The sequence below is a fragment of the Gopherus evgoodei genome, chromosome 10, assembly GCF_007399415.2.
Source record: "Gopherus evgoodei ecotype Sinaloan lineage chromosome 10, rGopEvg1_v1.p, whole genome shotgun sequence".
Classification (NCBI taxonomy): domain Eukaryota; kingdom Metazoa; phylum Chordata; order Testudines; family Testudinidae; genus Gopherus; species Gopherus evgoodei.
Window position 1 is genome coordinate 52,580,517 of NC_044331.1, and position 14,724 is coordinate 52,595,240.

The window sequence follows — 14,724 nt, forward strand, 5'->3', positions numbered from 1 at the left end:
ATAGCAAATAAAATTGGAATTTTACAACTAGAGTTTGGCTTTAGTGACGCATTTTTAACAATTCAGATTTCGAGATTAAGAAGTCATGAATCTGTATTTTAAAATGTTCATCTTTATTTTTCTTTTCCTCTGCACTGCCCCAGCTCTAGGAAGAATCCATGCAACAGTTCAGTGCTAAATGATATAAAGAAACCAGCAGACCGGATTGGCCAGGAAGTGATACTGGTTTTCTTTCTCCTACTCCTTTTGGTTTGGTTTCTGAATCGGGAATTTGAAGTCAGTTACCGCCTTCACTACAATGGAGATGTAGAGGCTGATCTTCACCGCACCAAAATTCAGAGCATGAGGGATCAGGCTGACTGGTTGCTGAGGAATATTATTCCATATCACGTGGCGGAGCAGTTGAAGGTTTCCCAGAGCTACTCCAAAAACCATGATAGTGGCGGAGTGATCTTTGCTAGCATTGTGAACTTCAGTGAGTTCTATGAAGAGAATTATGAGGGAGGCAAAGAATGCTATCGAGTCCTAAATGAATTGATTGGGGACTTTGATGAGTTGCTGAGCAAACCACATTACAGCAGCATTGAGAAAATCAAAACAATAGGGGCAACCTACATGGCTGCCTCTGGACTGAACACCGCTCAGTGTCAGGATAATAACCATCCACATGGACATTTGCAAACCCTTTTTGAATTTGCCAAAGAAATGATGCGAGTGGTGGATGACTTCAACAACAATATGTTGTGGTTTAATTTTAAACTTCGTGTTGGCTTTAACCATGGCCCTCTCACTGCTGGGGTCATAGGCACCACCAAGTTGTTGTATGACATTTGGGGTGATACTGTGAACATTGCTAGCAGGATGGACACTACCGGCGTGGAGTGCCGGATACAGGTGAGTGAGGAGAGCTACCGTATCCTAAATAAGATGGGATATGACTTTGATTATAGGGGGACAGTCAACGTGAAGGGGAAAGGTCAGATGAAAACCTACCTTTACCCAAAATGCATGGACAGTGGGGTTGTGCCACATCACCAGTTATCTATATCTCCAGACATCCGGGTTCAAGTGGATGGCAGCATTGGGCGGTCTCCTACCGATGAGATTGCCAATCTGCCTTCTATACAGAATTCTGACAAGACATCCCAGGGCTCAGATAACAACTTAGAACCCAAGGATATGCTTCCATCTTACAAGAAGCTCCAAAAAGAGTCAGTGAAAGCAGAAGACAGGTGCAGGTTTGGCAAAGCTGTAAAAAATGATTGTGAGGAAGCAGAAACTGAGGAGGTCAATGAACTAACAAAGTTAAATATCTCTAAGAGTGTATGATGCAGTGACAGAGAGCTGCATGATGTGCTCTGTCCATAGAAACACAAAGACATTTGCAATTGGCTGCTTTCTTTTTTGAAGAAAGACATTCTCAACACTTGGGTTATTTGTTTTCATATTAGCACCTGATGCTGTGTGGATCACAGTTATTCAGGGCTCATTTTCATCTCTCTGTCCCCTCCATGCCCCTTAGCCCTCTTCCAAAACTCCCCAGCTCCCTGTGTAACCCTCTTTCAGCTGAGTGGAGCATATTAAGTGCCTTCAAATATACTCCATTGGACTCCCTGTCTAGGTACAAAGGCCCCAAATAAAATCATAGCTTTGGGTATCTGTTAATTTTAAAAGAAAAGCTGTGGTCATCCTTTCATTTTTATGGTTATTTCTCACAAAACATTTTTTTGGGCTAATGCAGCTCCTTGGGCTTTATATATATATATGTGTGTATGTGTAATATTTTACTGTTATCAGACCTTCTGTATGTAAACACACAGACAGATGTGTGTGTATCTATCATATGAGACTGATATAAAAGTGCCAGTAATGTACCACAAGAGAATGTTGCTGAGATGAAGTAACACAATTTTGCTTTTGTGTTGGGCAGGAGGAGGAGCTGAGTTCTACAGTGGCTCAGCATTTAGATGGAGCTGGCAGCACAAGTGTTGTAGTTTCACCCTCCTTTAACAGTGTTGATCAGACATGTGCCATTGTATGCTTTGGATGCACTGCTTTCCTTACATCCAATGGGTTATTGATATGTGGGGATGGATTAAGGGATCAGATTTCACCAGCTCTCAAGATAGGGTTCCAAAAACAAACAAGCATCCATTAAAGTTTTTACAATTCAGGTCTCAGGTGTTTAAAAAGCAGTTTTCATTTTACCCCCACCCCAAGGGATTTGTGAGGTTTTGAGTGAAGTTGATGCCTCTAAAACTGTTCTGATTTAAGAAGGGGGTGTTTAAATAAATGTTTTGGGGTTACATTTATTTATTTATTTATTTATTTTAAAATTTGTGTTTGTGGAAGGTATTAGGATTTGTAGAGGTGGTAATTGGTGTCACTCAAATTAATCAGATGCCCATTAGTGCTTCATCCTCTTCAAACTGCCAACCACTGTGAGGATGTTACCTAGGCAATACTTGTGTCAAAATTGGTGATATCGCCAAAGCCACCAAATGCAGATTGAATCTGAAAATCCCAGCTTCCCTTCTGTACTGAATTAATGGTGCTTAACAATGTTCTTCAGGCTTTCATAGAATCATAGAATATCAGGGTTGGAAGGGACCTCAGGAGGTCATCTAGTCCAAACCCCTGCTCAAAGCAGGACCAATCCCCAGACATATTTTTGCCCTAGATCCCTAAATGGCCCCCTCAAGGATTGAATTCACAACTGTGGGTTTAGCAGGCCAATGCTCAAACCACTGATCTATCCATCCGTCCCCTAATGCTTTTCCCGTATGCTGTGCTTTTGCAGCATAGACATGCTTCCCATGTGCCATTTAAAGTAGGAATAGGAAGATCCTTTGCCATGAGCTGAGAAGCACAATATTTCAGGCCTGAACCTACAATTGACTGTGTGGGCAAACCCCTGTGCCTACAGAAAGGCTCACTGACGTCAGTGGGACTGTTCACAGATGCCGGGGTCTGTTTGCATAGAGGCAGTTGCAGGATCAAGGCCTCAGACAACATTAGTCCCAGGGATTTCCCTACATCCTACTTCCTCCCCCACCCCCGACATTGCCCCATCCCTCCCACAGTGGCAGTGTTGCCAATTTAGTCATTTTCCAACCCCCCCTGTAAATTCAAACACCTCCTCTAATTTCAATTCCTAGGGAAGACTGACTAGTTCTTCCTTTGCATACTTCCATAATTTTAACCCCTTTTCACATAGTTTTTGACTGAGTGGATGACCCACTTTGGATAATATTAAATATTGCAAGGTTCCAATTTAAACATATATTTCTTGTACCAACAAAATGACTATAATATTTCTGTCCAAAATAAATTCATCTGCCAAGGGAAATAGGGTGATTGTGGGAAAATGTAATGCTGTTTTGTCTGCACCACCATATTTTTTTAGTTATTTCTTTCCATCTTCAGTCCAAAAAAATGACTTAAAACTGAAAGCAGAAAAAGTCACACTTACTGTTTTAAGAATGGCCATACTGGGTCAGACCAAAGGTCCATCTAGGACAGTATCTCATCTTCAGACAGTGGCCAATGCTTGCTCTTTTCTTTTCCTGTATGTTTAAAATTTCTTAATGCTGATCATTTCAAGATCACCCACAGGAAAAAAAAATTTAGTTGTTAAATGTGTTCAAGCCCAGGAGTTCTGCTCCTGTTATCCCTCGTTCATGTGAGTAATTCTAGGGTTTAGAACATTGAGGAAGATACTGAGTATTTTCTGCAACACTTCCTTAATCTGCCACTGACACATCATTATTTTCCCCCACTACTCCTTTAAGACCAAACAGATTGACTTCTCATAAATAAGTAAATAACATTCCAGTGTGTTTGTTTTAATTACAGCAAATTTTTAAGCTAAGTACAAATTTGTTATTGTCCAGGATTTAAGGTTTTTTGAGAGTGGGGTTAGAGGAAGACTGTTGGGGTTTGTTTGTTTGTTTAATCTAATAATCAGAATGTAATACTTGCTCTGAGTAGGGTAGATAGTGGTAAGAATGCCAGCTGCCAGTCAGCAATTCCTACACTATTATTTACTAATATTCTTAGGGGAAAGGCCATGATGGCATAAGGTGAAGGATGATGGAGTCTCAAAAAAAGGCTAAGTAGCCAAACCTTTCACTGCCACTTTGCTTAGCACTAGTTATTTGTGAACATTGGCAGGGATTAACAGAAAAATTCTCTTCTGAATCTGGGTACTGAAACGATTGACAGTTTGAATATAGAGCCAAAGAACATGGTTTTTCAAAGGATATGGAAGTTCAATGAGTAAAGATAAAAGGAATTAACAAAAACAAAGTACTCTCAAGCTTTTATCTAAGGAAGTGCTATATCTTGATTAGAGAAACTATCTTTAAGGTTGTCTGTAAACTAGTATTTTAAAATTGCCTAATTTGCCTGTTTCTGTAACTTTCTCTGATATTGAAATTTAGAATGATTTATAAAATGTTGGGTTTCTAGTGAATGTCACATGATGTTCATACGTAAAAATATTGAAAGCGAATAATTATTCTTAACCAGCTGATACCTTATTTTGCAAAGCATGTCCAAATAGCAGCATTGAGCAATTATTAGTATGAAGTTGATTGTAATCTCATCAACTTTCTAGCTGTATAGATTTTTTGCCTGATTTCAAGATTATTTGTTTCCCCTCTCCTTTGTGTTGCATTCTTCTGTATTGAGCATGATGAGATATGTCGAGGGATGGTTTTCCCCAATCATTGGATTAGATCTTCTGTTTTAACAGCAGTATTTGAATTTCTTTGGTGCCAGATCATGGTTTCATGTCAAAAAACTTTCTCGGTGCTGTAAAATTTCCTTGGCTACTGTTTCAGTCTCTAGCAGTATTCTCCAACTTACTGGAGTTTGGCTATTTGCCTTGTTCTTTCATAGTGGTCCATTTGTCCAGTCACAACTTTACTACTGTGTTCTGTTGGTTTTCTGTCCTTTCTCTTCCTTTTCTTATTGTAAGCTGGTTTATTTTAAGTTATAGAAGAGAAACACATCAGAATAGTTAAATTGACAGCAAGAGTACACCACTAAGTCATAGCAGACTTACATAATAGGAGGAAATGAAACATAAAATCAAATGAAACTGCTAGCAGCATTGAAATTCATTGAAGCAGAGTTTAGACGGACCCATATTAACAAAAGTTTTCTCAAGGAGTCTGGGTAGACAGATCTACAAAGCAAAGCACATCCACAGAAAGGGCATACTTTATATATTCATGACTAATGCTGCTTCAGTTTACCATCTGTAGTAGAAAAATACAATAAAGCATCAGAAACATATGTCCACTTTCTATAGGTTCTTAAACTGCTGCTTATGGAGAGCTGGCTAGCAATACGTTGATGATTCTTTATTTCTGGCAACTAAATTGCATTAAAAGACAGCTAAAACTACATTAAATACTCCCTAATGTCGCCTTCCCACATAAGCAATTGGTGTAGATGCTGCAGGGATGTTGTGAGACTGTGAAAGGAAGTGGAACATTTGTGAACAGGAGGGGAAGTAAGTGGCCCTCATGGTGAAAGATGTGAGAATCCCAGTGCTACAGCATAACCATAGAGTAAAATAGCACTGCTGCCCTATTACAAATGCATCCAGGAAAACAAACACAAACTGGGCCTCCAAACATTTTGGAAACTGAACTAAATAAAGCTGTGACAGCTAAAATGTGCAGAGTATTTGTTCAGGGAACTGTGCATTCTACTCCAGAAACAACATTTTCCAACTCCTTTCATTGTAGTTTTCTATCTAGGTTGTAGTGGAACCATTTTTCTTTTCCAGGGACAGTGTCCCAGTGACTCAATAAATGACAATAAATCTGAATTGTAATGCACTATTAATATGAATACCCACATAAGCCAATGGCTCCAAAGTTTTGTCTGCTCTGATCAATTTTAAAATTAAAAATGATCAGTTATAAAAACTGTTTTAGGAAAACCATAATCATTCGTCAAAAACAAATCTCTACCAGCATATTTTAGCCTATGCCTTTAGTTTTATTTAGTGGTGTAAAGGTGTGGGACCAGGGCTCGACCCTCTCTGAGGGGCGGAAGGGAGCCACACCGGCTCCCTACACGCTGTCGGGCTGGGCAGGTCCTGGGGCGATGAACACCAAAGCACAAGGCTCCGGCCCGGGTGCAGGGCAGAGCAACAATACAGAGTCAATGGGGAGCTCAGGCCCTTTGCTTCAGGGCTGAGCGACAATACAGAGTCAAAGGGGGCTCAGGCCCTCTGGTCCAGGGCTGAGCAGCGATACAGCCTAAAGGGGGCCCAGCCCTAAGTTCGGATGGGGCAACAAATGCAGCGTCACAAAGCTCAGATCTTTGGCTCAGGGCTGAGCAAACCACAGGGTTTAGGAAGCTCAAGCCCTCTGGTTCAGGGCTGAGCAGCAATACAGTCTAAAGGGGGCCCAGCCCTAAGTTCGGGTGGGGCACCAAACGCAGAGTCACAAAGCTCAGACCTTTTGGCTCAGGGCTGAGCAAAACACTGGGTTTAGGAAGCTCATGCCCTCTGGTTCAGGGCTGAGCAGCAATACAGTCTATAAGCCCAGGCCTGTAGGCCTGAGCACCCCGGGGGGGGTGGGGACTGCCACTCATAAGTGAGGTGGCAGGGGGGATGCAGGCCCACAGCCACTCCACTACGTCCCAGCCCGGGGCCCTAACAACGGCAGACAGTCCGCTGCTGCGTCAGTGGGGATCCTGCCCGCAACACACTGACATAGACTCGGATATAGTCGCATCCTGACCGGAGTCGGCTGCCCCCGGGCTACTTCTGACCTCCCCCTCAGGGCCTACCTGGTCCGTGGGGTCGCCTCCCAGGAAGTCCAGCAGCATGGGCTCCTCGCGGCCAGGGCTGGGTGGCAGGTCCGGTCGTTCCCCAGGGAAGTCCGGGCTGGCTTGCTCCGGTGGTTCCTCCGGGTAACAGCAGGGCCAGGGAGGCTCCAGCGGCTCCTCCTGGTAGTAGGCACGGGGAAGCTCCGGCAGCTCCTCCAGGTAGAGGGCGCAGAGAAGCTCCGGCAGCTCCTCCAGGTAGAGGGCGCGGGGAAGCTCCAGCCAGTCAGGGCAGCTGCCCTGGGCCCTAGAGGGTTCCCAGTCTCGAGCTCCCTGCAGCAGGTCTGCTCCTGGCGGCGGCTGGGCTCCAACTGAGCTCTGATGGCCGGCTTTTGTAGTTCTGGGACATTGCCTGACCCTCTGAGGGGTGGGCTCATCGCTCCTTAGCCCCGCCCACTCAGGCTTCTGGCTGGGCACTCCCTGTCCTGGACAGGAGGGGAGCCACACCGACTTGCTACAAGTGGCCAATTTGTGGAAAGTGTCTCAGCTGTACAATCATGGAGAAAGTTATTAGACTAATATGTAGTAAGATAAAGAAAACTTGAGAGAGGGGAGAACTAGCCCTGCATTCACAAAAATGGAACAACTAGAGTGGGGATGTGCTAAAAAACTCCTCTCATGCAATATCTATGCAAATAGAATACATCATCTAAATCAACTGGTAAGGAATAAGGACTAGTAAATGTGCCACATTAACAGATTGGCCAGATCTGAAAATTTGCCATACCTGAGAAATCAGCCACCTACCTGCTCAGAGCTATCATGCCAAAGTTCATTCAGATGTTATGCCATCCTTGAAAGAAATGGAATTCCTGTCAATCTAGAGGTGAAACATAATATAAATACACACTACACCACCAGACACTAAGCTCAGCAAAACTACTGGCAAATAGAGAAAGGAAATATAATATTGGATGTCAGGTTTTTTAAAAGGCTGATCCTTGTTCACAAGGTTTTTTGTCTTTGCTTGTGTGAAGGAACAGGGAACTTGAAGGCAGATAGAAAATCAGGGTCCTGATTCTTTATTACTCTAAGGCTGCTTCACACCATTTTGGCAGGGTAAAGGGACCTTAAACTGAGCATAAATGTAATATATTTACAACACACTTTCAGTCTTAATGAGACTCAGGCCTCAGACATTTGTTTTCTTTGTTCTTACTAGGATTACTTAAAGGAGAACACTGCTGAAATTCTAAAGAGACTCAAACAAATCCTACAATGTGTAGATATCGGGGGGGGGTTTACCAGCTGTTCCTGTAGAATGGTGGTGAGGGAAAGGGTTTCAAGATGGTAGTACTTTCCTATCTTCAGAGGAAAAAGGATTGAGCTCTGACAAAAAAAACCATGAAATGAAAGTGTTAGGTAATTTTTGTAAAGTCTTTACCCAGTGGATTAAATCTCATACGGTATTTCCTGATTGCACAGATGGTTATTAAGTACTTCACTACTTAGATGTTTGCACACAAATACTTACTACTTATTATTTACTGAGGAGAGATGTCTCTGGTTTGAATTGCTCACTTTGAGCAGAGCAGATTAGGGGTTTGTGGGGCCCTGGGCCAGAGCAAGTGGGGGGCCCCTCCCCACCCCTTCCGCCTGCAGTCCCCCCTCCTCCCACGCTTCTGCCAGGGTACAGGGTTGGGACGAGGGGGCCTCCCCCACTCTCCGGCAGGAACACTGGCGTAGCGGGTCAGGGTGTGGGGACCTCCCAATTGGTCAGGGCCACTGGGAAAGGCCCCATTAGCAAGTCTGCTACTGCTCTGAGAAAGAAAGGTATTCTGAAAAATTGATTGTAAAAGATATTTAAGGCTTTATCCCTGGGTCTTAGTTACATCAGTTAAACATTTCATGTTTGACTAATACAATGATATTATCCAAAACCTAGTGAAGTCAACAGGAAAATTTTCTGTTGATTTCAGTGGACTTTGGTTCTAGACCTAGAGGAAGGAAAGAAATAAAGGCAATGCATTTTAAAGCCAGCCATTCCATATGCAGTACATTTACTGCCTTTGACAACAGGCTGCTTTACATGCAGAGTTTCTAGTTTCACATCCGTGCAAGAAGAGTTGGTAATTTGAGTTTTACAGTTACTGAAAGATACCTTAAGACTGCTTTCTCTGCTCTTTGCAACTTAGCCTTCAGCCATCTTTCTGGGTGTTTTATTTTGTTCTTTCTTTGTTTTTTTTTTGTTTTACTATAACACTTATTCTAATCCTTTAGAAATGGTAGCATTCAGCAAACCTTAACAACTGCAAATAAGGTATTGGCATTGGACGGGTTATTTTAAATTTTAGCTTTTGGTTATATATTCTAAGTGGTTTATATTGAGTGTGTGGCTACCATGGGTAGTAGTCTAACCCATTAACGCACTGAGACTGTCTAAAGACCCTTCACTTTTCTCTCATAGTACTTATTAGTAACAAAGATACTGGAGAAATAATTTGCCCTTTGGAGGCCGCTTTGAATCTGTAATTGTTGAAGGATAAGCTCTGGGGAGAAAAACAAAATGTGCTACAGTGAAAAACAGTTATCTGACTGAATGTATACCTATGCATGTGGGGTGAAATCCTGACCCCATTCACCCAGGATTTTCTCACTGTATAAGAAATTCCATCTTGTCATCTCCTAGTGAAAATCGGCAGACCCCAAAAGTGGTGGCCTCTTCTACACCATTGCCCAAAGCAATGCCTTCTACAGCACCACTGCACTCTTTATAAAAGCCCTACCAGTGTCAAACATTTTTTCTCTCAACATTCACTAATTCAGCAATCCACAGCTGCTGGAGGAAATTTCACTCAGACCTTGCTTCCCGAACTGTAGTGTTCTGAGGCCATGGTTCTGCATATGCAGAGCCAGGGGCTCTGGTAACACCCTCTGAGATTACAGCTTTAAACTGGTTAAGCAGTAATAAATAGAAATATAAGTAATAATTAAAAAGCCAAGAGCCTTAACTAGTCCTAACAACTATTTAAAGACAAAGCACAGTTGCAAATTCATTATGAATACTGCGTAGAATTTACATTATAAATGGAGGGTGTCTCTCACTGATCAGGTAATAACCATATCCTATTCTGATAAGCACCATGTCCAAAATTATTGAGCTAACAGGGAACACCCAGAAGTTAACAACACATGGAAATGTGCTGTCCCTCACTGCTGCACCTCTCAGGAAGGGTAATCGCCACATTCCAATAGCAAATGTGATTTGTTTTATGTTGGATTTATTTTAAAAGCTTCCTCTATCCTGGCAAAGGTTGTTTTTACATTCAGCATAAAAAGCTGCAGATATTGGTGTAGGGGACTGGACTCTTCCATGCTCCCTGCCCCAGGTCAGTGCTGCTGAGCTGAAGCTAAGTGGTGAGGGGTAGCTTTTAAAGAAAATATAATCTGAAAGGCAAATGACTCGGGAGAGGATTTAGCATTCCTCTAGAGCAAGGAGGACAAGGGGCAAGGGCTAGAAGGACTAGGGGCAGATGGGTAGCAGAATGAGGAAGGCATGATTAGTTGAGGTGTTGTAGTCACCTGGATGTGGAGTTCTGAGAGCAGTAGCCAAGCAGAGCACGGATTTGTATGCCATACAGTTATGTTGCCAGTTGGACACACACATCCCAGCCGATAAGAATGCAGAGAGCTACACCAAGAAATAATTGGACAGTTGTGGGTCAGTAACTGTGCTGCTTCCCTGCACTGCAGTTGACTGAGACAATTCTGCTTCAGCATAACTTGTTCATTGAATTTGTAAAAATGCCTTTTCTCCTCTGCATTTTTCTTTAAATTGTTCATGTGAGTAAATTTTGAGCTGGCAGTTGAAATTGCATTTTAAATTCAGACACAGCTACCGTATTACCAAAGTTTAGTGGTAGGTGGGCTTTATTTTTGTTGTTGCTTTCTTTTCTTTTCTTTCTTTTTTTTTTCTGTATCGTGTTGTATACAGTATTACACATCTATGACGTTATGTAAGCAATTACTGCGCATAGAAAGCTATTGTGACTGGCTGGAGTGTTACAAGATTGCAAAAACCTGCCGTAAGTTCATCTTAAAGGTAGAAACGCAAAATGGATCCTTCTGAGTTGATTTTTGTTTCACAAGAAATTGTAAGTTGGGCAAAGATATCATTTCTGTTCAGACACCTGCTTAAGATTCCTGCTTGGCAACATGCCTGGAGATAGAGATCATCTCCGGACTGTTATATGCTTCCTTTAAAAGCTGCCTTTAGACCAGTATTAGCCCAAGTGCTCTAGCACTTTGGTATTGCATTGCCTGTCCCTCCACAAGTGTGCATGGAAACAGCACAAAACCACTAAGCATTAACTGAAAACAATTTCCAATTCAAAAAAACAAACAAAAAAAATCCTAATCTCCTGGAAAGTGTTACTTTAATGATGTCTTTGCTTTTTTTCCCCATCCCCAGTAAACCCCACGATCACACTACATTCTTCCCTCCCCTCTTTGCAAACAGACAGAAAAGGCCTGTTTACAAACACTTTGGAGGGGAAGTTTGTAACTTCCACTGAATTATTTGCTGGGGAAGGTGCTTCCATTCAGCAGATGAATTGTAAATATTCTGCATATGCTTTGTTGACAACACATAAAATGGAAAAAAGTTATATCTGTGAAATATTAAGCTATATATGTATATAGATAAAAATACATATTATCTTTCACTCGTTACTACAGAGCTGTAATCAACTGTATATTAAACTGTTTTACTGTATTGCAGTACATTTCACGCTATCTTAGATGTCGAAAAGCTGGGAAAGTAATTCACAATACAGTATGTCAACTTCAAATTTGTTTGCTTTTTTATTTTGCTTAGGCACCACTTCATACAGAATCTGTGCCAGCTGTACATTGTTTCAGAGAATTACTGTTTGGAACATATACTCTTGGACTTTTTATTTACTGAACATTGACTCCTCAGAATAGTTCTTTGTGATTGCTTATGAGACTTCACTCATTTCATTTGTGGTTAAGTAGGATATTTGAGAGGAATTTTAAAAAGCAAAGGGATTCTCAGGTAGTGTACGGCTCAGATTAGAAGTACTCTAATTATTTGGTGGCAAATGACCTTTAAATTCTAAATACCAGTTTTTACAAAACTCCTTTCTGAGACAGACTTTTTTTATAATACACTACTGTACATTGTGAATCCGCGCTACAGCAACAGTTAACTGACAGACAGTGCTCTTGGAAGAGTGCTGTTGTCACTCTTAATTCAGGTGCAAATCTAAGGAAATGAAGAAAAAGAGCCATATTGATTTTAATTTCAGTAGAATCTCTAAGGAAAGAGTTCGACTAAGATTTTCAAAGTCTTAATGTTTCTCAACTAGAAAACTGAACACTGTAGACAAGATGTATTATGGTAAGTAGCACAGTACACTATACAACTTGGGTATCTCCAACAAGCATCCTGTTGTATTTTACTTGGGTTCATGTGGCTTTGGAATATTTAACTCAAAAGATTTAAAGAAAATTCTGAACTCTTGCAAAATAAGTGCAGAAGAAATGAAGGTTTTTTTCTCTTTTCTGGATTCTTTGTCCACCCTACTCCATCCAGATGCACTCTTCTCATCTTTATGCCTGCCAAATGAACCTTATTTATTTACATTTGCCACATCTTTTAAAGGACATCTTTACATCCTTTTTACCTGGTGATGACAGAGCTATCCAGTTGTAGATTATTTTGCGTGTTAAATTGGACAGCAAATGAATTGTGGATTTTCTGTTATTATTTATGTAGCCCCATTGGTATGCAATGGGATTTCAGCAGATGCTTCATCAGGAACTTTGTCCCTTATTGAACCATTGAGAGCTACAGTCTGATTTTTCTTAAAAGTTTTCTCAGAAGGACAGGTAAGTATCAGAGCGCTTGTATAACACACATATGGTACCATTCAGTCTTAAGGCAGCCAGCCATTAGCCACATTTACCACCATATTACTCAAACTCAACCCAGGAATTTTTATACCAATACACATATTTTAACCAATACTCAAGAGTTCCTGGGTGTCAGCCTTCTGTTGTAGGTGAAAACTGTTTGAACATTATCCAAGTATTTCTGTTTGTTTTCATTGTAGATCATGGTGATTGTCAACAGCCAAGAGACATTTTTTAATAAATCTTATAAAGGAATTTTCAATAAATCCAGTCTTCCTGTTTTCCTTATTAATTGTAAGTTGTCTTCTCCAAAAGTAAACTATTTTGAAGGTCCTTAACTCCCCTAGTTACTAAACTCTTGGAGAAAAATGCTGTGTGTGCAGATATGGAGTTAAAGTTATCCAGTGTTGTAGAGCTAAAAATATTGCATGTAAGAGGAAAAATGTTTTCCAGAGATTTTTCCAACTGTATAACATCAAACACATTAAACAGCATTTCCAAACATTGAGATGGCTAAGTTAGACCATATGTGTATAACTTTCCTATCATCCACCTTCAAGAGCTGGGGTGGTGTGGTTTAGGAAGCCTGGTGTCCCACTGAAAGTAAACTATGCCGTATATTGAAAAATCTAAGTCTAAATCTAGAGCAAGCATTGTCCTGGTGGGTAGCAGTGTGATCTAGTGAACTGAGCACTTGAGTAAGCGCTAGGAACTCCTCTAAGATCTCCCAGCTGACCTTGAGATATTTACTTAATGTCTCTGCATCAGTGTCCACATCGATAAATGGGGATAATGACACTCACCTCATGCGTGTGTTGTGAAGAATAATTGTTAATTTTATATAACACTTTAAAGCTGTAAATTAAAAGTACCATGTAGCTGCTAACTACTATTTAGTCTTGCTTCTTGTTCTTTCACTGTGTGAGGATATGTGCCAAGATTTGTCCAGGATTCCTGACACTTAAGCATCTTTTGATAATTGGGCTTTAATGGCTGTGCAAGGAAATTGATACATCTGTTGTGTACACACTGTATGAGTCCAGGTAGGACTCAACCTTAATCAGTGTCTTTTATCAATTTCTAGTAATAAGCCCAAGTCATATCTGGGAACAATGAAATAATGTAGAATTGTGTGGGTTTTACTATAATTAGGGCCCTACCAAATTCATGGCTGTGAAAAATATGTCACGGACCCTGAAATCTGGTCTCCCCTGTGAAATCTGGCCATTGTATGGTGGGTCATGGTATTGCCACCCTTACTTCTGTGCTGCCTTCAGAGTGGGGTGGCCAGAGAGCACCACTGCCAGCAGCAGCACAGAAGTGAGGGTGGCATAGTGTGGGGGGGTGTCACTTTGGGAGGTGGCAGTGCTGCCCTTATGGGTGGATGATGTGGGCAACCATCCAGGGTGCCGTGATCAGGGGGGCATTGTGATCACTAACCCATGCACACAAAAGGCCCCTTTAACCACTGAGCAATGGACCTGGGACCAGACAGGGACAGGGCTAGAGGTGCCCCAACCTGGGGCTCTTACCATGCACAGGACTCCAGCTTCTAGTCCCAGCCAGACTGGGGAGAGATGGGACTTCCTCTTCCCCTGCACAGGCCGCTCCCTAGGCCCGGTCAGACCCACCTCCGGGAACTTCCTGTGGCTGCAGGAAGCGCAGTGGCTGCCAGCTGGGAGCCCAGCTCTGAAGGCAGTGCTGCCGCCAGCAGCTGCACAGAAGTACAGGTGACCATACTGCAACCCCCATACAATAGCCTTGTGACCCCTCCTCCCCCCGGCGATTGTGTCGGGACCCCCGCAGTTACAACACCATGAAATTTCAGATTTAAATAACTGAAACCATCAAATTTAAGATTTTTTTTAATTCTTTGTCTGTGAATTTTATCAAAATGGACTTTGAATTTGGCAGGGCCCTAACTATAATGATGTTGCCGTAGCATCCAAAACATGCAAGCCCTGTAAACCATAGGACAATATGGTTCCCATCCAAAGT

The 14,724-nt window shown here is 41.8% G+C and overlaps 1 protein-coding gene across 5 annotated transcripts in view; it reads left to right on the forward strand.

Moving 5' to 3' along the window:
* ADCY9 (adenylate cyclase 9) overlaps positions 1 to 13,852 on the forward strand; it is a 177,474-nt gene extending 163,622 nt beyond the window's left edge. For 3 of the 5 annotated variants that reach the window (XM_030579179.1, XM_030579180.1, XM_030579184.1), the window contains one exon: positions 144 to 2,645. In XM_030579179.1, coding sequence (XP_030435039.1) covers positions 144 to 1,329 — 1,186 coding nt within the window. In that variant the 3' untranslated portion in view covers positions 1,330 to 2,645. Of the gene's footprint in view, positions 1 to 143; positions 2,646 to 12,926 lie in introns of those variants that run through there. The other 2 variants (XM_030579182.1, XM_030579183.1) reach the window with 2 other exon arrangements.
* The last annotated feature ends 872 nt before the right edge of the window (positions 13,853 to 14,724 follow it).